Consider the following 26,669-nt stretch of genomic DNA (forward strand, 5'->3'; position numbering starts at 1 on the left):
CCTGCCCTATTTCAGATTAGGAATGCAACGAATCTATTTGAGTGACCTATATACAGGAATAGTCCAAACACATTTGGATTTTGCATGGATGTATTGATGTAGTAAGTATAGACAGCTGGTAGCTCAGTTAATTGACTTAACCCAGCAAGCATGAATGATTTTAACCGTGGCTACTAAATTTAACAGTACTATCATCACTTTTGACAGTATTCTCTAATAACTGACCATTTGACTTCAAGGTTTGATTTTTTCGTGTGTGCTTACTGAGCCATGTCCTGTAGAGCTGGAGAGATGCTGAGCTGATGGATTTGCTTGATGCTATGCATGCCTGGCTCTGGTGTGTGCACATAAGTTCACTGATCTTGTCACCCTGCGTTCCTAATCTCACTGCAGGCTGGATTAGAGAATGAGAGGACCAAATGGAAGAACTACTCCAAAGCAGTACGTATCTTCACTGCCCGGATACGGTTTTTGCGGATGAGAACACACAAAAAAGGCAAAATTGATAGAAAATATGTGATAAAGGCTGAATCTTTTCACCTCGGAGCTGTAGTAGTTCTTTTGTGTATGGAAGTAATAGGTTATCCCTGTTCTAAAACAACATTTGGGTACCTAGTAATCAGGCAGTTGTCCCACCACGAGTAGCATAAATCTTGGAGTTACTTTCAGATCTAAAAAGAATCTAAAAGATACTAGGGCGCATCAAATTAACTGTATTGAATTAACTCATTGAAAGTGATAGGTTACCCGCATCTGAAAAACCAATCGTGGCAATCAAGCGTGATCTCCCAAAGCAAGGTAGTTGGTAAAGAGCATCAGGGAGAAGCATTAGAGGAAACTCCAAGGATTTTGGTGTGATTCTGCTTAATGTTCTTGAGTGAAACCTTCGGCAAGCTCAAGTTCTTGTAAAAGAAAAGCAGTTAGCTGAAAAATAGCTTTTGGAGAGAGTAACAGCTGGGAAGAATCTCATCTCTTCCCATCTAAGATTACATTGTCTGCTTTTAAAGGAAAAAATCAGATCTATAGAAGTCTGTAGTGCCCGATTATTGTGTGTGTAGGAGTCCTGAAGCTTTTCCCACTCTTACCAGCTTGGATCTCAACGGCTCTGTTATTTATTCATTTTCCTTGAACTGTATAGTATACACCATCTATTTTAATTGAGAATAGATTCAGACTGGGCTTAATGACTTGAAACAACTCACCCTGAACCTCTCCTTTACATTTGGCATCAAGGCAGACTGTTGAGCATGCAGAGGACAGCTGAACCAACTAAAAGCTCTTGTAGTCTTCGTGTTGCCTTGCCCAGCATTGCAGGTGGCAGGCAGTCGCTGTCTGGGGTTCATTTTGTTGTAACTGCCAAAAAAAAGCCAAAAAGGAGATTTCATATGTTGTTCTTTGTCGACTAAACAGAACACAAGTTTAGGATTAAGTTCTTCGCCATAATCTACTGCTTTTTGAGGTGTTCAGCTGCCAGGAGTATAAGCAGCTGCTGTGATATATTTATTATACTCTCCCATCCCTAGTGTTTCCTTTTCATCTGCTGTTCTCTTCACAAAGAGTTTGAAGAGTTGCAGGTGTTACAGTGCCATAATAATGGGGGAAGCAGAAGTTTTTCTTAAACAAGGAGAAGAAAAGGGTCAAAAAGGCACGCAGGAGTATCCTTGAATTCATGTTTGAAACCCTGACCTAGTTCTGTACTTTTGTTCCTGGTTTAGCTTTGAAACATTTTCTTTCTGCTTTTGCTTTTCTTAAACGACGGTTGCCACGCAAACTTGTCTTTTGGGTCTGCATCTGTTTCTCTCCTCTTCCTCTTTTTCCTTTTCTCTCCTTTCTTTCCATAACAGACCAATGGTTATGAGGAAGACGTGTACGGATCGTCCCAGAGTAGAAAATCTAGCAGGGTTAGTAGATGATTTATATTGCTCTAAAATCTGTTGCTCTCTTTAATGGGATTAAATCTAATTAGCAAATTCTTTTGCGTGGTGAAGCAGGTTTTTCCTGCCTTGCACGTTGCGGGTTTTGCAGTTTCTCAGATGCAGAGGTGCAGCAATAAGCTGTTTAAAGAAAAAATAAGAATAAAAACTAGGCCATGAGTGAGAAAGGAAGTCTGTGCATTCAATACAAGTGCAACTTGGGAGCAGGAATTGTTTAACTTGTAACCCAATTTGGGTTACAAGTTGAACTGTAGCAAGAAATATCTTGATGGCTTTCCCGGTGCTGCCTGTGCAGGCTCTGCATAAGCAAGTTTGCTAAACAAAGTACTTATTTCTTTTATAAATGACATAAGGGTTGTGGAAGCTCCCACCGAGATGAACAGGCAGTGAAAGCGTTGCCACTTAGCTGTGTGATCCCACCACTGATGTACTGCACTGCTACAAGTGTTCATGCCAGTGTGGCTATGGCTCAGCACTGTTGTCACAGTTGCAACTGTACTCTTGTTCTCTCCCTCTTTGGAGGGCAGAGAGGGAGCTGCTGCTGTCCTGCTCCTGTCTCTCTTGCTGAACAGCTGGGAGTTCAGGGCACCTTATGTAGTGCTTCTAATGGTGTTCTTTCATGGCATGCTCCAGAAGCAGGAAGAGCAAAGTGTGTGTGAGAAAGCCATCCAGGGAAATGTTGCTTGGTTTCAATCAGAAATAATGGAAAATCCTCTTGATAGATAGGGATAGAGGAAAGACCTTTCACTGAAGTCTCTACCTTACCAATGGAAAGGGTGAACCATTTTCACACATCCTCTTATCTCGAATGCACTTTCCTTAGTTCAGTTATCTTTTTGTATCTGCGGTCACCTGGGCTTCTCAGTACTCTGAAGTTCCTAATTTGCTTTACTTCCTGCTTGAAGGGGTTGAAAGCTATGTTACTGAGTTCTCAAGTGCTTTTTGTTTGTAATGAATGCAGGCTTCCTACTACCCTGATCTGGGGCTTCACAACAGTGGCTTCGCTTCCACGTCTCAGCCTTCTTCCCATAATGGAAACTGGGTCTGTTGTCCACTGGTTTTGCCTGGCCTGTGCTTCTGGTTCTGACTGTGCCTGCTCACACCAGCATGTACTTGATGTCCTGAGGCACTGCATCTTGCTGATGATTACTAACAGTTCAATTTATGGTGCTCTGACTTAGGTAGTCATGACTTTGTCGCGTGTAACTCGGGTTTTCTCAGCACTACATAGCAGCATGCAAGAGGTGATGTTGCAGCTGTGTGCAACACTTAAGATGTATAGCTGAAAATATTTCTGTCTTCACACGTAGCTCTTTTTCTGATGTTGGTTGAAGTGAGGAGAAACACCCTTTCTGGCTGCTGCATGCAAATGTGTTGGGAGATGATAACAACAACTTAAAATTAAATTATGCTCTTGTGCTTCTCTATACTTTGGTGTCCTCCCTTCCTGTAGGAAATGCATGTCTGCGTGGTATTCTCCGTCTTGGGAGATGAGATCTAATGCTTTTATGTAACAGGCAACTAATATTCTTTATACTGGGTTTCCTGCTGTTGTAGCCTAGTAATCCTAACCTTTTACCAAGGTTGTCAGTTGTGCTACAGGCATCTTTGTTTGATTTCATGTGCTTGTCTTCCTCAGCCCTCCTCGCTGTACGGCAATGCTCTGCCAGCCAGAAGTTACAGGGTTTGTTGTACAAATACTAAGCCACTTGTTTCCAGCCACACACATGCTGTCTTTTACCTCTGTCTTTCTTGTTGCCTCCATTTCTTTCCCGTTCTGCTGTCACCTGTCTGGTCCATCTGAACGCATGGGTGTGATGCTGTTTGTCCAGTCAGACTTGCTGATCCTTCCCCTTGCTGCTTGTGGAGTTGCAGCACTCCTGCGGGCATCTCTGAGGATGCAGGCAGTCACCTTCGTTTTGGTGTACCCCCAGGGTGAACAGGAGCAGGCTGGAGAGAGGCAGCAGCAATTCTTCCTCAGTAGCCAAATCCCACGGTTCTTGTTGGAACCTAAAACCTGAGTGATGCTCATTTTGGTTCTCAGCCCTTAAAGGCAGAATTGCCTCTGTGTTTCCTGAGCTAGATGCTCACAGGGGGAACTGCAGCCAGATGTGCATCTTCTCCTTTTCCATTAGCTTGAAAAACTCACTCGTAATTGGGGTTCCCGTGTTCGGCAAGCAGCAGAAATGAAAATCCAAGAGGCGTAAACAATTTAAGAACTGCTCTGAGGCGTTTGGGGCGTGGGTAACAGTAACAGTTGCAAATGCATGGCCGTGTGATGGACGTGGGGGAACCGCTCGTGTTTTGCATACGCGTGGTGGAGCCCCCCGTTGGTTTTTCACTCGCATGCTGCTTGTGGTTGCTGGCGGGGGATGCTCTTCGTTGCCTCGTGCCCTTGCACCGTGTGAACCTGCAGTGCTGCAGGGTGAAAGCAGAGACTGGATCTGCCAGCCTTGTTCTGACTGTGTCTTTTACTTGTAGGCGTCTGTGTATGATGAGAGTGTTTGCAGCGGGAGCCGTCGGTATAGTGCCTCTAGTTCTCGTGCTGTAAGATGTTTTCTGCATCTCCCCCTTGTTGTGTCTCTGCCCTTCACTAACTGTTTCTACCAGAACACAGGCTTGTGGGGCCGAGGAGCATCCAAGATGGACTGTGACATGCTGCTGCTGCAGCAGAGTGCAAACGCCTTGGCGAGGCAGTGCAGGAAGTCCCTCCGCTCACTGAGACATCATTTTTCTTCTGCAAACTGAGATTAATGTAGATTAAAAAGGAATCACTTCCCCAGCATTACTTTGTCAGCACATGGAGCATGATGTGCATGAGCTTTGTGAGCGTACGGCTTGGCTGCTGTTGCTGCTTGGGTTTATGCAGGCTGGGAATGTGGGACCCTGCCACTTACAGGGAGAGAAGAGAGGAATTCCTCCAAGTTGGACTCGGATCAGGAGAGGATGTAGGCCTCAGTTTGGTGATGACAGGACACAATATGTCTGTGCCTTTTCTCAGAGAGAGCATCCATGCCATCAAGCAGGGTGTCAGCTCTTATGCCATCATCAGATCTGCCTGAAAAACAAGAAAACGGGCAGAAAAAAAATAGGGAGGGAAAAAAGAGCCTCAAAACAAAGTGTGGTTGTTCATTTAATTTTAAGGTTAAAAACTTGCAATGTAGCTGGCTTGGAGGAGGAAACAAACATTCAAGAATGCTGGCTAAGCCCTTGTTAGCCATTAAAGGGCCCTCCTGTTGCATAACACTGCTTCATTAGGAGTGCTGTGCATCTTGCTGCTATTGATCTTAAGCTTCAGATTCCTTTTTGTTGCCCAATTATGCCTCGTTTGCATTTGGCTGGCTTGTGAAATGGTCCGCCTGCACTTCAGTGTGCTTTTGTTTGGCTCTGCACTGAGCTGGTGGTCATCCTGCGTGTGACAGCTCTGCTTTGTACTGAGGTGTCTCAGAGCTGCAGTTCTGAGCTGGGGACAAGTAACTCACAAGCCCCACTGCTAATGGGCTGAACGTGAAAACAGCTCTGGTGCTTGTGCCCCTTCATCTGTCCATGTCCACCACCGTGCTACAGTTCCTGTGCAGGTGTGAGAGCTGAAGTATGCAACTTTGGCCTCACATGAAGCGGCTTTGTCACGGCCATGGTGTTCCCAGTGGGTATTTCAGCATCACTGAAGCCTGGAGCACTTCTCTGCTGTCACAGGGTGTGCAGTGAGGGTGGCTTCATGGTTAGGATTGTAGTCAGGGCTGTTCCCCACTGCTGTATGTATTAGTACAAATTATTTCTTTGCTCTTGTCAGCAGCGAGTCAGCCCTGTCTGCTCCACATCACTGCTTAGGTATTTGCTTTTAAGAAGGGCTAGAGCACTTCCTTGGGCAGGAGATGAGGGCAGCAGGAGCTGGAAAGTCAGGAGGGTTCTTTGGGCTCTGAGGTGGTCATGATTCCAGCCTGAATCTCTGTAGAGCTGGCTGGTTATTGCTTTGGCCTGTGGAATGTGGATTCATTTTACATATGCACAAGGAGGCAGCTCACTGCAGAGCTCTCAAAGACAAGCAGGATCGAGCCTTTTGTATAGGAATGCAGAGCTTTTAGATTGTGAATGGTATCTGAGGTATTTAAATACAAGTTACTGTTCTGTTACAATTTACTGCTGTTATGTGAATCGAATTGAAACTCCTTCCTCAGTAAACTTCAACTAGAATTACAGTTTATTTATTTTATTTTGTTCAAATTAACACTTGCAGTGTCTGTTCTCTGACCTAACTGCTCTTCTCTTGTCCAGCCGCATGTGTTTCTGTGCGTACGCTTTGATTTCTCTCTCGCACCCTCTCTCAGTCCTAATTCCTTTCTCTCCTCCCTGCTTGCTGCTCCTGGATTGCTCGTGGCAGCCTTCAGAGTACAGCTGCTACCTCAGTTCGGGATCTCGGGCGTCCTCAAGAGCCAGCTCTGCTCGGGCCAGTCCGGTGGTGAGCTCCTCTATTTTCCTTTGCTCTGTAACTGTTCTGTTTCTCTGTCCTTCATGCTATTCTCTGCACAGGGAGGTCACTATCCCTCACGAGACAGTTTTTGATTTAATTGGGCCATCTAGGTGATACCTGAGACAAAGAAGCTAGAGCAGGAAGGAGCGAGGTAGGCTGTACCGTGGAAATGTGGAGTGTTCCTCTTAGGTTAACACAGACAGTGATGAATGGCATTGTATCTGGTGTCCTCCATCACACCGTTCCCCCAGACACAGCCTGCAGAAGTGCACTTGTGGCTCTTTCTTCCACAGCTGGAACAGCACTGAGTGCTTGCAGCAGAACAGGGATGTGTGCCTGAGCTCTGCCCACGTGTCTGTGCATCTTACCATCAGCAGGGGGTGGGCAAGGCTTCGGGTCATCAAGCAATCCCCGTCCTCCCACGTGGGAAAGGTGCTGAATGAAGTGCGTGAATAAGGGCCTTACAAACTGAACTTTAATTATCTGCAAGGCAAAAATTAATTAGCAAAGCCAGGGATACCATTAAAGTGTAAGAACTGGTTACCCCTACGTTGATGTTGGCTTCCATTATGTGCTGTTTTGCACGCGTTGAGTCATTAGTGGAAGTTGCTCTTAGTAATAGCAAAACAGTTTGTCCCTCCCGGGACACGGAGGGGATTTTTCTTATCTTAATGCTCTGCTTACAGCTTGGGCTGTTTGCATGCAACTGGGTGGAGGTGGTTACTTGTGTCAGCACAGCAACTGGAGAGGTGCCACGCTGAATCTGGTGTGCAGGAAGACAGGAAGCACTCAGGGCTGAACAGGCTGAGTTCCCAGCAAGCTTTTGTCGCCTGCCGCTTTGGGAGTCCGCAATATCTGCTGTGATAAAATCAGTGCCTGACGCTGAAGGTAGGGATGATTTCCTAATGGAATGGAACTGAACCATTCCCTTTGTGAATTAAAGGCTAAGATGTGCTGTCACTTAAGTCCTCTCTGAGAGGTCTGTTCCTCCCCCCATCGCTGTTGGTTAAACAGCATGCCAAGAGTTTTGCCAGCTCGTGTTCTTGCTCGTGGCTGGAAGCATAGTATCCCTCAGTGGGGGCAGGCCTCGGGATGTGAACTAAAGCGTGGCTGCGAGCGGCATTTCTCGTTTGAAGAAGCTTATCACGTTCTTGCCAGCAATGAAATGAAGGCAGCAGCAGATTTATTTCTCATGGAAGCAGTTATCTGTGTTCTGAAGCTTTACCTCGCACCAAAAGATTTCCGCTGGGCGCTGGCAGGACCTGCATCTGCTTCGTCCTCTCCAGGGAGGATTTGCTGCAATGCTCACTCTAATTTCCAACACCAGTAAGGTTGTGAAACAGCGAGCTCTGGCATCACATACATTCCTGAGTGAGGATCGTGGTGACAGATCCTCTTGACACGTGACAAAGTTCAGTGGTGTTTTTCAGTGCTGATTGCTGGAATTAAGGTGACTCTTCCTCTTGGACCAGTGCTCAGGATCCCCTGTGCTGCTGGGAGCCCTGGCCGAGCAGCTGGAGCAGTATGGTTGTGACTGGATGGGTTGCTATGCTGTCTCATCAGTGCAGGGCACTCTTATCCTTTCAGGCCCTGCTGCAAGAGCAGGAAGTGATCTTAGCTAGATGTTAGTGCCTGTGAAAAACCGGTACTATATCCATATGTCAGCCTGCAGGCTGCTTGTGCTCTTGTGAAGTTTCCAGCTGCGCTAAGCTTCTGATATTGCTGACATTTTTGTAATGTGGTGCTGGATTTATTCTGATCTGACTTTCGGAAGAGGCTGAACTCTGAGCCCACCATGCTTCTTCTTGCAAAGAGCAGCCACAGCAAAGACTGTGTGTGCTGGAGTTGCTCGGGAGATTGCCTCCTGATGAGACAGGGTTCCCCCTGCTGGCTGCCCGTGCTTGGAAAGCACTCCATCGGTGAGCAGGGTGGCAACTGCAGGACGCTGAACGTGTTGGAGGTTCTGAGCTTTAGATTTCTCTTTTACTTTTTTCTCTTCTTTTTGGGAGAGGTGCAGATGCAGTCTGGTCCTTCAAACCTAAGTTGGTGTTTTGCTTTTTGGAGTGAGGGGTGGAGGTGCTTCAGAGGTCATTTATTGTATTTGGAGTCCATAAAGCTGTACCTATAAGGAGCTATCTCGATCTGGGTGTCTGTTCACCTTTCATTTAAACAACTTTGATCTCTCTGCTTGAGGAGAAATTGCTAATGAAAAGTCAATTAAAGGTTTAAGAGTTCCCCTTCTGACACCGTGTTGCCTTCTCTTGTACTTCGTTATCTAATGATTCCTTCTATCCCTTTGTTTTACAGATTGAGGAGCGGCCAGAAAAAGATTTTGAGAAGGTGAGGAGGATCTTGTGAACTGCTCTGACAGTCTGCTTTTTTGTTGGACTTGTAGTAAGTTTGAATTAATGAAGCCTACGGTTTCTGAGGACAGACTTGAAACCATTGTGGTCATTCAGGGGTTAAATAGATGACATTTAGAGGTCAGAGGACTGCTGAAGCTACACAGGAGTATTCCAACTCCCAGTAACAATCACACTGCTGAGGTCCAGAGGATGGCCAGAAGTGTACACGTTTGGGTTTTGTATTGCTTTGGTCTGGCCTTTTTTTCTTGTTTTGCTCATTGTTATGTTGTTTTTCTCTTGGTGATGCGCAGGGCAATCGATGTGCTTTATTGGAGTGTCTCACTCATGGTGCCAAAGTTGTTGTTTTGTTATTAATCTTTATCAACAGTCTACATTGTTTATTAAAAATTGAATATTCACTGCCCTGTTCAACCATATGTGATTCCAGGGAGCACGTACTGTCTCAAGTTTATCCGCAGCTACCTTAGCTTCCTTGGGTGGGACTTCGTCACGAAGAGGCAGTGTGGAGACGTCCATCTCTGCAGATACAGAGACATCTATTAGAGAAATCAAGGTGAGACGTTCTTAAAGCCAACATAAAACTGTATGGAGCTATGGCTTCTTCTTATCTGAATGGCTGGTTCATAACCAAACTCTTAGGGTTTTGTTCTTAAGTCTGTTTTGAAGGCTGCATTCTGAAGACTATTAGTAAATTGGAAACGTGCGTTCTGTTAACTTTCAGACATTTACAACAACTTAAAACATCTGCTGTTTCTCTTGGAGACCTCAGATACCAGCAGTTCTGTCCAGTTTCAGCACCGTAAGAACAGCTGAAAGATGACAGTTTGGTGGTGACCAAGGGCAAAGAGGAGAGGCTGTACATAGGCCTTACAATGACATATAATTCATGGCTGGATTTTGTATGGTCTTTTCTATAGCACTTGTACAAACTGTATTTCAGACTCGCTTCGACTGTGCTATCAGAATGATCAGAACTGTCAGTGAAAGGGGGTAGAGAAGGGCTGTGACTGGGGCACGTCCTTGTTGTAGACCTGAAAGTTGTAGACCTAAAAGCTGGAGCTGTATCTCGGCCTTTCAGTTGATGTCATCGTTTTTCCAGTCAAGAAGAGTTAGGATAATCTTCTGAGACATTTCACTCTAGCAAGGCTTCGGATTCGGATCAGACTGAGTGAACTTGTGTGGTAGAAATACTTGGACGAGAACTTGGAGTATGTGCTCTTCCACACCCGCTTGTACCCACTGGTTTCAGTGATGTCATTTACCTTTCTCACCGTTTCTCTCAGGACATCTATGAGTTAAAGGAGCAGATTCAAGATGTAGAAGGCAAATACATGCAGGGGCTGAAAGAAATGAAGGTACTGGTTTATTGCAGAGTGGAAGTGTGGTAATTAACACCAGCTAAACGTTCACAGAGCCAGGGTGAGACCTAGCACTGACCTTGCACACTTCCCTTCTGGGAGGGGCTGTAAAATGTGTCAGTGGGAAGAAGAGTTGTTTGGCACTATTGATGCAAAGCCTGTTTTGTTTTCTGATTTTCCTCTGATCTGTGTGTAGTAAGTGTAGCAGAATAGTCACGCTGCATTAAAAAAGCAGGTTGTCTTTGGGTTTGCATCCCTTGGAGCGCGTTCTCTGGGGATTTGGGTCTCAATGTCTGTGTTTAATTCTGGCTTTGCTTTGGTGTGAAGGTGTCCAGGTGATAGCCCAGCAGTGATGCAACTTGATGCTAATAAAACTAAATGTAGCATGCTGAAGAAGCGCTGCAGCAGCTTACTTGCATATACTTCCATTCCAGCTCATTTCTGTTGCTTCCAAATTCTGACTGCTTTCCCATGCTTCGTATTTCTCACCCTCAGGCAGGACTGTGTGCCAAAGCACAACCTGTATGGATTCATATCCTTAAGCACAGGCCCGAAGACACATGCTCTTACGTGTTGATGGAAATCTAAACGAAACTGGTTCGGACTTGATATTGTTATCATCTCACTCTGTCGTCCCCAGTTCTGTTTATTGAATGGGATGGGAAGTATATGGAAGTTGCCCGTGCTATAGGAGCAATTCCAATAGTGCTGGAGTTTGTAGAAAGGTTGCTTGATCTGGAAACTAAAATGTTTCTTTGCATGTTTTCACTGCTTTGCCTGTGCAAGTCCTTTATCTCTGTACTGAAATCAAATACTGCAAGGTTGACTGCGCAGCATGGAGAGTGATCCCGATCTTCGTTTTGCCCTTGTCTGTAGTTATAAACATCTCAGTCTCCCACATTCAGGTTGAGTTGTCAAGAAGGGTTTTCAGGACACTGGGATTTGTATCTGACAGAGTAAATTAGTTAAGATGGAAGGCCATGTAGGAAACATACGATGCATCCCGTCACAAAAGCTGCAGCTTTCACAGCAAATTCTGATTCCTGAGTTAGTTTACTTGGCTATATTAGTGTCTGCTACCTCAACTGCAGGGGTCCTTGAAATCTGCATGAAGTGGCTGTTCAACTTCCTTAGGTTGAAGCCCACTCCATTGAGATGGGACTACCTAAAAGGATCTTAAATTGAGGTTAGTTTACCTTTAAAGAAAAAAAAAAAACAACTTTGCAGCTTGTCATCTCCATCAGCTGCTTTGAGCTGCCAGTGTTCAGGGACAGGGGGAGGAGGAAGGAAACTCCTGAGAAAGCAGGAGCTGAAGCAGCAGAGAACAGGAAACGTTTTAATCCATCCCAAGGTAAGGTAAGGTTTCTTGCTCGTTAACAGAAGCCTTGTGGGAGTGCAGGGAGGTTATCCTCACCTTGGGACAGTTGCTGGGTCTGTCCTGCAGATGATGAGCACTGGTTTCAGCAGGACTGTTCAGGAGCCTTGTGCTTTTCTACCTTCATTTTCTCATTCAAGGGCTTGGCTGGCAGGGTGATTTTTGTAACCGACCTCTCACTGTGGTTGCTTATTCTTTGCAGGACTCTCTAGCTGAGGTTGAAGAGAAGTACAAGAAGGCTATGGTGTCAAACGCTCAACTGGACAATGAGAAAACAAATTTCATGTACCAAGTAGATACCCTGAAGGATGCGCTCTTAGAGTTAGAGGAGCAACTCGCAGAATCCAGGAGGCAATATGAAGAAAAAAGTAAAGTATGTATACAGCAGTGGCACATCATTTAGCAGTGTAAGGCTTCAGACATCTCAGAGGGGATCACACCAAATTACTGCTCGGGGTTTTAAATGAGTAATTCTTTTTGGTTGATGTTTAAGTCAGCATGTTGTGTAGCAGCATGTTACGTGCTTGCGATCGTACCAGTAGAATTCTTCCTTCCATTCCTGTTTTAGAAAGCAATTTCCAAAGGGAAGAAATGTTTCGTATGGGAAAGATACGCTGTAGTACTGCTGCAGTATCAGATGTCCCTTTGTGTTCTATCTTTGAAGTAAATTAAGGCTTTCTTCATGAGTATTTCAATGCACAAAACTCTCTTACAAAGACAGTTGTGCAGCTTATAGAGTTAAAGCAGCGATGTGGTTGGGTGTTGAATTGTTTTGCATGAATTCAGCATCTGAAAGATAAAGTTGGTGTCAAATAATAAACCTGCAGCTTGTGGTGGCTTGCCAGAACCGTCCTTTCAGCTTGGGGGCATTTTGCTATAGTGTACTGCAAAGCATGCAGTTCCTGGAAGATGTGGTGGTTGGTTTTGGTTGGTTCACTGGTGGGTTTTTGTTCTTTGTTTTGTTTTGGGTTTAGTTTGTTGGTTTGGTTTTCAAGTCCTTAGCGTCTAGTGAATTTTTTGCACTGTTCTTACGTGGGAAGAGCGGGTTAAATTCCCATCCATCCATCTGTGAAGTCAGTAGGACTTGAGTGTAAAAGCAATTCCCTGGCAGCTTGCTGCTCAAATGATGAAGCTGACTAAACGATGTCTGGCACTGCTTTGTTTGTTGCAATAATAGTTAGAAAAGGACAAATAATAATAAAACTGTTCTCTTGTGGGATTGTGATTAGAAGCATAGTCAAGAATTGCATGGCAGTAAGCATTTTCTTGGTCGTTGGGCTCATTTCCTTCTGTTTTTCATGGGATGCTATTTATGATCGATTACACCTCATGAATTTTTCATCATTCATAGGAATTTGAGAGAGAGAAGCATGCTCATAGCATATTGCAGTTTCAGTTTAAGGAAATCAAAGAGGCTTTGAAGCAAAGAGAAGAAATGCTTGCAGTAAGTAACTTCCTTTCTTTAATGGTTTATTGGATTGGGATGTGCCCAGTTAGCAGCAGGTGTGTAGAAAGTAAGGGATTTTATTCCCTTCTTCAGTTTCTCACCTGAAGAAATACTGGTGTTCCAGGCCAAGCAGGTTCACAGCCAGCTTCCTAAGTGTTACCTGAAGTTGCACTGTCCACGGTGTGAAATAAGCTGTTCTCTCAACAGCCTCTTGTGGAGGTGCAGAGGTGGGATATCTAACTTGCATACACCATCTTGTGAATAGAGGGATTGCCTTAGGAAGTGTAGATGTAGTGTGAGAAGTTATCCAACTGTGCATGTGGATACCCTTGTACTTCACCTGACTTTTGTTTGTTCTCTGGCATCGCTGCAATCTTGACTGGCTTTGTTAACCTGTTACCTACTTTCTGTCTTCTCGTTTTGCTCCCATCCCTCAGGAAATCCAACAGCTGCAACAGAAACAGCAGAGCTATGTCAGGGAAATTTCTGATCTTCAGGAGACAATAGAGTGGAAAGACAAAAAAATAGGGGTAGGACTGTCAACTCCAGAAGTGTGCTCAAAGTGGCATTGTCATTCTTCAGCTGATCCTGCTTCTGCAAAACCTCATGAATAATATGCTCCCGAGTGCCCTTGCTTGGTGTGGCTGGCTTAGTGTGTTACCAGTGAACTAGCAAGTAGCAAACGTTGTTCAGCACCATAAAATCCAAGAAAAACTTAGCAGCTGTTCTGAATTTGAAACCTAAGCTAATTTGTTTGCTGTGGTGCTTCATTTGTGTATGGTGTGTTGAGAAAGGAAGCGCTATTTATAATGCAGTTCTGTCAGCACTGGGGTTTTTTTGCTTATTTGGTTTTGATCTGCAGACTGAGCAGGAACTGGAGGGCGATCAAGAAGTAGTAGAGCTCTTCGTGGCCTGTGGGGATGGCAGTCCCGAGCTCTCCCTTGCTTCTCATGCCTCCCACTGCCCCTTATCGAAGCCAAAAGCGCTCTAAAAGAGAAGCATTGCTTTCTTTGCTAACGAGGAGTACTGGAAGACTTTCTGCATGTAGAAGGGGGATGTCCAATTCTTCTTGCAGTCTGAAACCCAAGTGTCTGATATTTGTTATTGTCCTGTTTGTGCATTTATTTAAGAAATATCAAGGGGGGTTCCATGCTAAATTACACCTTTATGACACAGTACTTCCCGAAGTCTGAAGATTGCAGTTTTCTAGTGAATTGAAATGTGGCGCAGCCACTGTGGTAGCCTGTGCAATCAAGAGCCCGTTTATAGACTATTAAGATGTCAGGCCTGCTTTCATCCTCTGATCTGAGTACATGAGAATAGCTTATTGACTTCAATGTACACGTTGAAGTAATGTGAATGAACTCTTCTAGCAGATGAGAAGTGGATCCTCGTTGGAAGGATTCTTACTGAAGGCTTGGGCTCCAGGTGTCTTTAACAGGAGCTCTGGGGCTGACGGATTACCAAATAAGCTGTGCATTTCTTGGATTTGAAGCTTGTCTGTGTGTCTGAGAACGTGGTCCTTTAATCTCTGAACTGTACCCTTTTCACGTGTCACTTCCATGAGTCTCTGAATATCTTAAATCTGCTCATTCTGGTTTACACTTGCTTTTCATGATCTTTACTTTTCTCCTTTCCTCTCTTCACATCTCCTCGCTCTCTGTCTGTGTTACCAACTCAGGCGTTAGAGAGGCAGAAAGATTTCTTTGATTCCATAAGGAGTGAGCGGGATGACCTTAGAGATGAAGTGCTTGTGCTGAAGGAGCAACTGAAGGTATGCAAGAGGAGTAAGAGCAGCTTACTGCCTGCTGACTGCTAACCTTTCCCTCCTATGCACTTCTGCAGGAAACTGGAATCTAGCTTAGCAAGAACTCTCGTCACATTGCCTATGAGCTGCCAGTTCTGATAAAGTCCTTCCCCCTAATATTGATTGTGAGCTCTTAGACCGTAATGTTCAGCATTGAGCTGTTCCTTTTGTAGGAGACTCACATCTGAGGAACGCTTTAAACAGCAGAATTCTGTTTAAAAACTGAAGTGGGTGTCACGTGCTTTCCGTAACGCTGGCTGCACGGGGAACCGTAACGTTCTGTGCTGTTTTCTGACTTGCAGCCATTTGTAATGGAGCGATTGAAGCAATTGTTTGTTCAGAAGGTCAAGGGTGAGAATGTTGGAATGATCCCACCTTTACTGGGCTGCAGGCTTTAAAGCTTTGCTTTTGCTTCTCTGTAGAAACACGGAATAATCCCAGACTCTGACATAGCCACCAATGGGGAGGCATCAGACGCTCTTGACAGCGAAGGGCACTTGGATTCTTCCAAAGCTGTTCAAGGCACGACGCAGGCGTTAAAGACAGCGGGGGATGGGATGCTAGGTAAGTGCTGCCTATCCTTTCGCATCTTTCTCTCTGTCTGTCCACTCGTTCGTCTCTGCTTGGAGTTTGGGCTTTTGTTAGAGGGGCGATGAACACGTCACGCAGCATGCCACCTGTTGAATCACTTGTGCTTCACGTCGCGTTACGCATTTTCCCGCTTGATATTATCATCACTTCCCTGCAGAAGCAGCCTTCATTCCCCCTTCAAGGTGACAGAGGACGAGCATACAAACGTTGCGTGCTATAGATAAGTAGCAGTCGTTCAGCTTCCTATTTAAACTCTGAATTTTGAAGTTGTCCCGAAGTAACACCTCTCAAAAGGCTGAAAATCCAAGCACTTTAGTGTCATACCAAAAGCTTGCACGTTGGTTCCCTTTCATGCCTGAGAACCATCAGCATTTGCTGAACACAAGTGCTGGTCACTGTTAGAACACTCCAGTGCATGAATTCTTGATCTTGGTGTCTCGTGCTGCCGAGCAGTTTGTAATACCACTTCAGCATTGCGACCTCTTCTAATGGGATTAGATTTGAGGCCATTAAAGGTGAGCTCTGAGATGGATGCTGTCCATCATCACCAGGAAGGAGAAATCTGGTTGGCAAAAAGCTGCTCCTTATCCAGTCATGGTCAGGGTCTGCTCAGGGAAGCGTTATGATAGTGAAAGGACAGGGAATTAATTTTTGTTGTTACTGCTCTCAGTCAGCATCGCAGTAAATAGCAGCTAGCAGCCAGCTGCTTGCAAGTGCAAATTTATCTTGCTTTTGGCTGCTTTCTCCTCACTCTGTTTTGGTATGGAACCAATATGGAGCACCAAAAACAAGGTAAGGGTATATATTTGAATGTAATACGTTTTCTGTCTTTCCTTATTCTGTTCATTTGGAAACAGGTACAACATAGACTCGAAAGCTAACTGCTGAAGCCACAGTGTTGTTTTAGTACCTGTTGCTTCTAAGTAAAGTTGGGAGGAACAACCACCAACCTACAGAGGTCCCCATCCCTTTGAGTGGATGGAGTGGCACTAAGTATCTGTGTTGGTAACGTTGAACAGCTGAAACGTTTGCTTGCCAATCAGATTTTATGTATCCGTAAGCACTGATGATGCCTGTGGTGAAATGCTACCGAGTTATTCTTGCTTACTTCCTTCTGCGGGTGTCAGACGCACTCCTGCATGCATGGAGAGGTGTTAGGCTTCAAGTGGTAGAGTACACTGCTGATACAATGGGATCTTTACAGTTAGAGTTACATCTGCAAGAATTACTGTTACGTTGCACCGCTTGAAACAAAGTTGTTTTCGCCTACAGAAGCTGTAATTCACACAGCCCTGAGATGTTCTCCTTTACAAAAACACCGGCCAGCACTGGAGGCTTTCTTTGCTTTGAGAGGGTGGTGGTGGACCCCACACCCTTACTAATTCAATTGCTGCTTGGCCTCATGTAACTGGCAAAAGCTGATCTTCCATTAACCTGTCCTCTGATTCGTTCTCTTTCGGGTTTTAAGTGGGGAGGTAAGAGCTGCGGGGCGGTCCCTTCAACTTTCTCAATGGTCTTTTAGGCAGAGCCAAGGAAGTGGACATGAAAAATGAGATTTTGGAGGATGTGGGGAAAGGAGAAATGTTGCAGAATTCTGAGCGTGAGGAACACAAAGAGGAGTCTGAGGAACAGGAAGCACAGACTTTGCGTGCTGATGAAAATACAGAGGCAGAAAAAATGATGGAAGAAACTGATGCTGTGTCAACAGTGACGTTCCCAGGTAGTAGGTTTGCAGAACACACTCAAAGCCTTACACGGCCCACGGCAGGGAATGCTTCCTCAAACGATGAGAGCGATGCAGGTGGTTTGAGAGAGGAGGCAGAGTCAGCAGGCACAGCAGCCCAGCAGCCTGCCAGCAGGGAGGCTGAGCGCAGGGACTTGGCCCCAGGGACAACAGAGAAGTCAGAAGCGGGCTCACTGCAAGGTGGGGATTTTGACAGCCCTCAGGAAACACGCACCGACTTAGGGACAGAGCGTGAACTGCAAGCAGCTGCTCCTGAACAGGAAGGAGAGGATGAGGAACCTAGCCATGCTCTGAGTGCAAACGGGGCGGGGGAAGCAGCAGGCAGTGCAAGTGGCAGCTGTGAGATGGGCTCTGGCCAGTCAGGGCTACCACAGCCTGAGCTAGCAGGCTCACTCGGTGAAGAGGTGAACGGGGAGGGCCACACCAAAATGCTCCAGGGCTCGGAAGGTAGTGCTGCTAGTGAAGTTCCAGAGGTCTTGGAGAAAGGCTTCGTTGAAAGCAGAGACTGCGCTGATGGAACTGGAGGTGATAGAGCTGAAGAACAAAATGAGGTTGGGAGTACAGATCAGGGTCTGGAAATGGAAAGAGATTCTGTGGGCTCAGAAGGGGAGGAGTGGTATGAAAGTGGTGCCCCATCAGATACAAAGGAAGAGGGAGGAGGTGAGGAAGATCTGCAGGAGGAGGTATTGACTGGAAACTCAGAGGCATGTTCAGATGCTGCAGAAAAGCAGGAGAAATCGTCTGGGGAGTGTGTGGGCTCTGTTAGCAGGGGAGGAGGGAGTGCTCTGCAACAGACAGAGCTGGACGTGGACACTGTGAAAGCAACGGCGTCTCAGGAAACCAGTTTAGACACAGATTTTTCGGATGATGAAACCGAGGAAACAGAAATGCAAACAGGATTTGCATCTGGGGAAGGAAAGGAAAACAGTACAGGACACTTAGAACAGAATAGGGCAGGAGAGTTAGAACCAAAGACAGAGCTTCAGGCACTTCAGTGCAGTGAAGAAACAACAGGTGATGCAGTGGAAGAGAAAAGTATCTCTGCAGGAGGTGAAGCACAGAGTATAGTTAAGCAAGAGGAAGGTGAGTCTAAAGAGGAGTCCGTTGTATATCACAGTGCTGCTAGTGAAAACCAAGGAGATAAAGAAGCATTTAAAGAAACGCAGTTAGAGCCTGCAGACCGGCAGGGAGATGGATTTACTTGTGAGGAAGACAGAACTGGTTCTCTTGCACGGAAAGCTGAGCTGGATGAAAATGTTAGTGAGCAGCTTGGACCGGAGGGCCAAGCAGAGGAAGAACTGGAAGATGACGGTGATGCGTTTGATTTCGATGACGATTCAGAACAGATAGAGGAAGCGGATGAAAAAGGCGATGGGGAAGAAGTTGATGCACAGTGTGAAGAGGACGGCAGAGCAAACAGTGCGATCAGCAACAGTGCCCCAGCAGGAGGAGCTGGAGAGAGAACTGGAGAAACAGAAACCAGCAACACCTTGACTGAGGGTGACAGCTTACAGAGTGAGGAAGGAGATGGGTCTGAAGAAACAGGGTGCTTGCAGGAGGAAGCAGCATCGGTGAAATCTGACGGGAAGGCCGAGGTGCTGGAGGGGGAAAACAAAGCATCAGATTCTAATGAAGGGGAGGATGTTCTAGGACAGGATTTGGGAAGTGCTGGCAGTAGCAGGGCTGAAAGCAGAGAGGATTTGCGAGGTGGTAGGAAGGGTAAGGGTAAATCTAGAGACGACTGCACGATATCATAAGTTGTGAATGTCAGACCATACGAGGTACAAGCCGTTTGATCAGGCTCAGTACAGAAGCACGCACTTTGCACAATAAATCAGCCCTTAGGAATATAGGAATGCTCTTAAGGTGTTTATTTTTCCCTTGCAGGTAGGTCTCTTAATACACTGTTGGGCCGTGTATGTGGTGATAATGCAGATACGAAATTATTCACTGACGTACCTAGCAACAGAAAATCATCCATGGGTTTGGTTTTGCTGTGTGTCAGGTTAAATGTCTGTCACCAAACAAAGCAAGCTTCACAAAGGAACTGTGCAGGCTTTTGCAGTTAAGTACTTCCAGTGTTGATAACTGCTGCTGAGAAGCTCTTATATGAAATTCCTAGTTTCTAGCCTAGAGTAAAGATAGCTTATCCGAGTGTACTTGTATGTGCAATAGATCTGCAGTGAGTATGTTAACACTTTGCCATGAAGGAGGATCGGCAGCACTTAGATGTGTTGCTGGTGATTAAAGCCTAGGAGCCCTAGACGATGAAAGCTTAGACACTGTCATTCCACTTTTTGTATGTATGTCTCCTAAGTGGACTTACATTCCAAGACAAAGACAGATCACTGTGAACCTGCTGAGGTCTCAACAGTTTGGAGGAACAGCTGGAAGCTTTGAAGGAGATGCAGCATACAGGTTGCTGAAAGGAGCAAACACGTCCGTGTTTACTTATCCAGGCACTTTGCACCAGCGTAGGCCTCTTACACCATGTCTCACATGGGTTCTCAATACACACTGTAACGTGCTTAGGTTTGCTATCCAATACTGTACCTATGGATATATAAATCTATTTTTTTTCCAGAAAAGAATTGTTTAAAATTGCATTCCTGATTGCGTTATATATTTATATAAAATTATTATTTTTTGCAAAATATTACGATGAAAGAATGTTTTTCTTTGCTGAGTTCTTTCCTCCTCTTTTTCTGGAGAGAAGTTAACTGTGGATGTCTTAATCTCTGTGGATGTCAGACCCGAGGCTGTTGTTCCACATGCAAGCCCCTGTGCCTTTTTGAAATGCTGGGTTACTTTGTGTTGCTGGCATCAGCGACGTGCTTCCACTCATTGCTGTATTTCTCCTTGCATTTTTGTGGTGCTTGGGAGGAAGGCCACGTTTGGCATAATTAATCATTAGTGTGGGGCTGCATTCAGCGATGAACCCGCGAAGGGAATGCAAGGAGGAGCTGGGGGTTGTGGAAGGTGCTGTCTGTTGATGTTACAAAGTTGGCGGAGCTCAAATGGACTGCAGAATTACAAGGTGTATATCAAAATGTACTGAGCTGTACATAATGAAAATAAACGTATTTTCTACTTCAAATTGCCTGTTCGGAGCACTCTTTATAACCTCGTATAAATGTTTATTTAAATCTTATCCCACTTCCAAAACACTTTTTTCTACGGTTTTCTTTCCTAAACTCATTGCTTTGTACAGCATAGATACAGAGCTGTCCTCTTGGGGACAGGAGGCCTTTGAGGACATTTAATGTGGACATTTAACACTCCAACGTGTCTGTGAGACCCACAGCCCCACATCTGTGACTGTAATAACTCCTTTCATACGGCCTCTCTCCAACTTAGAACAGTTTCAGTATGGTTTCTGTAAGTATCAGTTGTTTTTCCGGAGGGTTTGTGTTAAATTCTGATCTAAAGAGTCATAGATCTTTAAAGCACCGCTTCTTACCATACAGTGTTGTTTAAATAAGTAAACTCAACTGTAATGTATGGCTTAGTGTTGAAAGAACTCATAGCTGTATTTAACCTTCAAATACACAGACTATGTTTAACTGAAAAGCATGCCAGGCTTTGCCTAAACTCGTGGATGGATCTATAAACACGTTTCCTCTATTTATCATGGGTTTGTTTCTGATACGAGTGCTGCTCGATCGTTGAAGGGAAATGGATGGAGACCTGTTTTCAGCCATCTTTGTCCGCTTCATCTGTTAGGGAAGTCCCTCTGCACAGCTAAGCCACTGAAAGAAATAACACCTCTAGTCTTAACTGACCTTGTGTGTACTCTCATTCCACAGTACCTCTCCAAATCTCTTTGAAACTAGAGCAGGAACGAGAACGTGGGGCCGGTGATGAAGGACAGCTCGTGTATCATAAACCCACCCCTGATTGTAGCTTCTTGGTACGGGTGTTGGCAGCTGGTCCTTGCTGTCTGGAACTGGACAGGTACCACGGAGAAGGAGGTGGTCTCGGTGCTCGTAGCTCTTCAGTGTTTGCTTTCAGGGAGGAAGGGAGGTCTCTCAGCTGTGAAATGTGTACTGCTAGAGAGAGGACGGTGTCTTGGCAGGAAAGACAGCAAAATGACAAACTTGATCTTTTTGTCCAAAGAAGCCTGAAATGAAACCAAGAAATAAGCCAGGAATCTTGTCTTGCTGCAATGAGCACTGGTCGCAGTATGTAAGAATTTTGATTTCTTCCGTCTCTGCTGAGCTGTGGCACCAATGCCTATCTGAGTATCTCTGATCTTCCTTTTACTCTTTGCCCTCCTTGCTTTCTTAGTTGGACTTCATTTTCCTTCCCTGTCGTCTTTCTGCAGGATTTCTCTCCAGCCTCCCTTCTTTTCCATGTAGATAGGTGAAGCTGTTTTATCACTTGGTATTGATGTGTTACAAATGGCTAAGAAAAGGGATAGGACTTGAGGTTCAGAATGAACAGAACTGGTAGGCCACGGACTACACATTGTCTGCATGAGCTTCATTTGAAAGCTTTAGCTTTCGCCGTGACTTGACTGAACACAGACTGTTTATTCCTTGTGTTAACAAGAAAACAAAAAGGTCGCCAAGAAGACTTGGGCCTGTTTAGGGTTTAACAACGAGTGAGGAGGGCAGTGCGTGCTATCTTCAAAACCTTTCCAAAATGCTTGTCTGCTGCCATGAGAACCCAACCTGGTAAAGGCCAACAGCCTTCTGTCTGTACCTTATGAACTGCTCTCCTTAAGTCTGTGATCGTGTATGACCTTTGGATGTTAACAACGAGCAGGCAGGACCGTAGGAGTGGAGTTGAGCACGCTCGCTGTCCTGGTGCTGCACTGCTGACTGCTTGCTGGCAAGGGAGGTAAACTAGGCCCTGCAGTGTGTCGAACCTGTGGCGTGAGACCTCTCTGAGCTCAGTATGTCCTCTTCCGAGAAGAATATCTGAAGACACGCTGTAAGGCTGTTAATCAACGAGGTAAAGTGGCTTTTATTATCACCAAAAAATGTGAGTTAACACTTGCTGCATAGGGTACCTGCTAAAATATCTTCATGTTTTGCGTCACTAGGAAAGAAGAAACGAGCGATTCGGTTTCTTGCATCTGTGTGCCGGTTGTCTCACTCTCTGTTGTGTTCTTCATTAAGCAATGCCACACACATCTGTTGGCTGACCTGTTGTACTTCACAGCTCGAGTGGAACACAGCCACGGGTCTACCTTGCCTTCTTAGCGCTGGACTGGGATGACTGACCGTGAAGGGTTCAAGGGGAAAGAATGCTTTACCGGGCAGTTGAGCTTGAAATTAGAAATGATTTCACGGGCAAATGTTTTATTTTTCATAGTACTGGAGATAATGCAATGTCACTGTCGTGCTGTTCATTTTCTCTTTTGAAGTGAGGATTTTCAGAGCTGAGAACGCGCATAGCTGCGATTTATCGGTGTTTATGGTGTTTTCACTGTGCTAAACTGTAAAGATTTGTGAGATTTTGTGTTGCAGTTGTGTTTGACCCTAGAGTTCTTGCATGCTAACCTAATGTAGAAGATTAGCCTGTTTGCATGCAGCTGGGTGCCGTGACAAGCATGCTCTTTGAGAATGACATAACCTCCCCTGGCTGCAGCCCCTTCCCAGTCCTGTTGCGGCCTCATTTCCTGTGGTACGTGCATCACTTCCTTCATTAGTTTCACTAACCTTAACGGGTCCCTCTTGTATCAGTCGCTCCGAAACGTGTGGCATTCAGTCAGCACTGAACTTTCAGTTTTCTCTTTCAGAAAGGCTGAAAAAGCTCATTGGGGAGCGAGAGTCCTTACTGGACCAGGTAAGCACACGGAAGCTGAAACACTGCGTGTTCACTTAATGAGGAGGAATTTGGTGCTCAGAGTGCTGCTGGCTGCCCCAAACCCCTCCTCCTGAAAAATAATACTTTGGGTTGGGTGAGGCCAAGTTGGGAATTCAAGTCATTACTGCTGGCTCCGTGCTGGAGCGGTTGTATTGAGCTGATGTGCTTCACCTGGGCTGGGAGCTGCTTTGGCAGGGGGTTGGACTTGATGATCTCCAGAGGTCCCTTCCAACCCCTGCAATTCTCTCTGATTCTGTGAAATGAGTATCTTGTTTTAGTGATTATCTTTTGTCCCTCAGGTTAAAAAATTAAAGGGGCAACTGGAAGAAAAGCAGAAGAATGGCAAGTTGCAGAACGTGCAGTCTGAAGATGAGGTTCTGGAAAATGGGACGGATATGCACGTGATTGACCTCCAAAGTGAGCTGCAGTTTCGTTCTTAGAGAGCTTTTGTGTCCTGAACGTAGGCAGGGGAACCCATACAGCGAACGTGTGCGCTGAAGTAAACTGAGCCTCGGGTTCTAAGGGAATTTCAGGCGGGGAGCCAGCCAGGCACCTCTTATAATAAGAATACGATGGGGAATGTCCTTTATGTTATGCTGAGGATGAGTTCCCTGTCACGCCTGGTTAACACTGCTTTGAGTGATCAGAAGGCGAGCAGGAACGCTGGGGTTAGCTGCTATCTGCTGGGCTCTGAGTGTGTTTACCTGCCAGCTCTGAGTACTGAAAGAAACCCGAAGCAGGGAGCTATGCTGTCACTGCCCCAGGTAGTTTCCTGGAACGTGGAAATGCTATGGAGCCTTATTCCAACAGCTCTTACAAGTGTGCAATTCTTGCAGGAGATGCCAACAGACAGATCAGCGACCTCAAATTTAAACTAGCCAAGTCTGAGCAAGAGATAACAGCACTGGAGCAGAATGTAAGTTCCCGTTTTGTTCTGATTGTTTGCTCTTGATGAGTACACAGAGTGTGTTTTACTGCATGAAAAGTGGAATTTCGATGAATGCGACTTCCCTTCAGATAAAAAGCAGGACTGTTGGAGCATCAGGGGCCCTGGCGTTGAGTCATGAGAGCTAGAATGCTTCTTTTCATCTCTAGGAGAAAGTCAATATATTATTCATGCCTACCAAATGAAAAACTCTTCAAGACAAACGAGTACTCAGAACTCCTCATACTTCCCTGTGTTTATCTGCCGGCTCCTGGCATTTGAGATAGTCAGAACTGTGGGCTCACGGTTACAGTATTCCTGCTGGCATAAATGGCTGTGTTTAGTAAACAGGCTGTAATTTCCGTTGCTGGAAGCACAGTCCATATGGATATGCATAAAAGCTTTGGAGGTCTTTGATATATTTTTCCTCAAAACATGCCTATGTATAAATCTGGCAACTCTCACTGCTTAACTGTCAGCACAAGAGGAAAAGCTTCAGAGTCATTTTTAATTCCAAGCCTTTGCTTTTTTCCTTAGGTGATACGATTGGAAGGACAGGTAGCCCGATACAAAACTGCTGCTGAAAACGCTGAGCGAGTGGAGGATGAACTGAAAGCAGAGAAGCGCAAACTGCAGAGAGAGGTAACTGTAAATGTAACTGCTGTGGGGAACTCAGGTGCTTCTTGTGCAGCCTTCAAACGCTCAGCTTTGCAGTGTTTGCTCATCAAGCTAAACAGTAGCTGGTGCCCTTGTCCATGCGGACTGCCTGTATTTCTCTCTTAGAGCGTACTTTTCAAGCTTCGTAATTTTGGCCTTGTTCCTTGTCGGTCTTCAAGCAGCTGCCTTAAGTACGTTTGTCAGCTTCTTTCATTCCCCTAGTATTGTTGGTAACTACAAGCTTTGCTTTGGCATCGGAATGGGGAAACGCTGTTAAAGTGATGTTGTTTTTATTTCCTGCTTCTTCAGCTTCGTTCGGCGTTGGATAAAACTGAAGAGCTCGAAGTCAGCAACGGCCATCTAGTGAAACGCCTGGAGAAGATGAAGGCCAACCGGAGCGCTTTACTGTCGCAGCAATAACCGCCACCTTTCAGTGGAGACAGCTGCCGGGCAGAAATCAGCACAGCCTTACAGATGCTTCTGTCTCTTGCTGTCTGGGATGCTTTGCCTTCTGACAACAGACAACTGCAGCATTTGCCAGGTGCCGCCCAGCCGCGGTTCTCCCTACGCAGACTCAAAACGACTGCACTACATCCATAGGAGTAGCTGATCCAAACGGCGTTGGAGGAGCACATCGTGGCGTTGCGCTCTCCACGTGGAAGGCACGGCGGCTGGTTCTTGCCATGGAAAATGGCACTCAAAAGAAAACACTTTGAACTGGACTGGAATTTTGTGTCTTGCTGAAAATTTAAAACAAAAAAAAAAGCACTGTAAGTTTGAGACTTTCTCATGACGGTATCTGTAATTTAGTGACTACGGTAGAGTTATTCATAGTAGGCTTTTCATTTACAAATCACTGTGGAACCACAAGCCATTACAGAGCGAAACTCCTTCAGTGGAAACCGTGGAAAGAAGATGGTCTTGGAAGCAAAAGTGACCTTAAATGACTTTGCCAATAAAACAAAGGTGTTTGGAGGGATTTTTGCACCAGTCGAATCGTAAGACTATTTTATTTCAGGGTAAATAGGCAATAGCTTCATTGGATTTCAGATCCTGTTTGTATTATTTAATCCCCGCTCTTGGAATTGAAGTAGAATGCTTCGCAAGGATGTAAAGCCGCGTCAATAAACCAGCAGCGTCAGGCCGTGTTTTGAGAAGTGCTGTGCTTTGCACTTACGTGACTTCAGTCCGTTCGTCAAAGCACGCGTCCGTTGCTTAAACAAAACATGTAATGGGTTGGTTGTTTTTTTTACCATCAGAAATGATCTACCGGCCCACGAGCTGCCAGGAAACGCCGCCGCTACAAAGTGCAAGTCTGATCCTTATAAAGTCACTGATAAGAAGCACTTTAGAAAATGTTACTGCGTATGGGTTTTGGTTTTAAGGAACGCAGAGCTAGCAGAACATTTCCTCCTGGAGTCATGGTGTAAAGGTTTTCCGCTTTTCATGAAAACTAGCATAAGTGGTTGAAATGTTGCAGGTGGTTTACTGCACGCAGCTAGCACAGTAGCTCTGGTTTACGGACAATACTTCTGAATGTACTACTCCGAGAACAGCAGTTAGCTGAAGATGACATCGGTCCTTTCCCCTTCAGCCCTACCCCAGAGTAACGCAGGTGAACGCTCCCTAAGGGACGCAGAGCAGCATCTGTTTCGCAGGACGACTCTGTTAAACCCAAATGCAAACCCAGAAGACCTTGTTTTCCTAACTTGGTTTTGGGCCTTCTGGGCCAGGTCTTTCCCTAGCCCCTTCCTCACAGATCTGGAGGTTAGAGGACAAACTGCTGCTATTCTGAACATCAGGGGATTGCTGGTATCTTAGAACACCTGCACAAGGTCAGTAAACCAAAACCAGGATCTGAATGTGTTTCTCTGACTTGGCTAGGTTATATTGGCTTCCCCTTTGTCTCTTCTGAGTGCCCTGAATGTCAGCCACCAAGTACTGCGGTGCATATTCCAGCAGGAGGAAGGCTTCGTGTGCCCCTGAGGACGTAAGTGTGCCCTTGCTGGTCAAATCCGTTAGAGCTTGGGAAATGAAGCCACGTTAAGTCATTGAAATTTACACTCCAGCTAGGGCTTTGGATTGGCTTTGGGTTTTTTTTCCCCTTTTCTTGAGAGGAACGTTCAGGCGCAGAGCCGCGTTTCTTGTGGAATACCTCACAATTGCTGTCAGTACCAATT

The 26,669-nt window shown here is 45.5% G+C and overlaps 1 protein-coding gene across 22 annotated transcripts in view; it reads left to right on the forward strand.

Annotated features, from left to right (window-relative positions):
• The window catches only part of LRRFIP1 (LRR binding FLII interacting protein 1), a 64,581-nt gene extending 39,478 nt beyond the window's left edge, over nt 1-25,103 (forward strand). For 4 of the 22 annotated variants that reach the window (XM_065750890.1, XM_065750891.1, XM_065750892.1 and 1 more), the window contains 9 exons: nt 8,713-8,745; nt 9,199-9,324; nt 10,055-10,126; nt 11,707-11,877; nt 12,856-12,948; nt 13,389-13,481; nt 14,633-14,725; nt 15,181-15,322; nt 16,872-19,742. In XM_065750890.1, coding sequence (XP_065606962.1) covers nt 8,713-8,745; nt 9,199-9,324; nt 10,055-10,126; nt 11,707-11,877; nt 12,856-12,948; nt 13,389-13,481; nt 14,633-14,725; nt 15,181-15,322; nt 16,872-18,850 — 2,802 coding nt within the window. In that variant the 3' untranslated portion in view covers nt 18,851-19,742. Of the gene's footprint in view, nt 1-393; nt 442-1,844; nt 1,902-2,895; nt 2,977-4,415; nt 4,482-6,315; nt 6,394-8,712; nt 8,746-9,198; nt 9,325-10,054; nt 10,127-11,706; nt 11,878-12,855; nt 12,949-13,388; nt 13,482-14,632; nt 14,726-15,180; nt 15,323-16,871; nt 19,743-22,839; nt 22,887-23,206; nt 23,325-23,743; nt 23,824-24,369; nt 24,475-24,798 lie in introns of those variants that run through there. The other 18 variants (XM_065750879.1, XM_065750882.1, XM_065750880.1 and 15 more) reach the window with 13 other exon arrangements.
• Nucleotides 25,104-26,669: the final 1,566 nt, after the last annotated feature.

This window comes from Cyrtonyx montezumae, unplaced genomic scaffold, assembly GCF_038088225.1.
Source record: "Cyrtonyx montezumae isolate F1298 unplaced genomic scaffold, pur_monq_1.0 scaffold_7, whole genome shotgun sequence".
Lineage (NCBI taxonomy): Eukaryota > Metazoa > Chordata > Aves > Galliformes > Odontophoridae > Cyrtonyx > Cyrtonyx montezumae.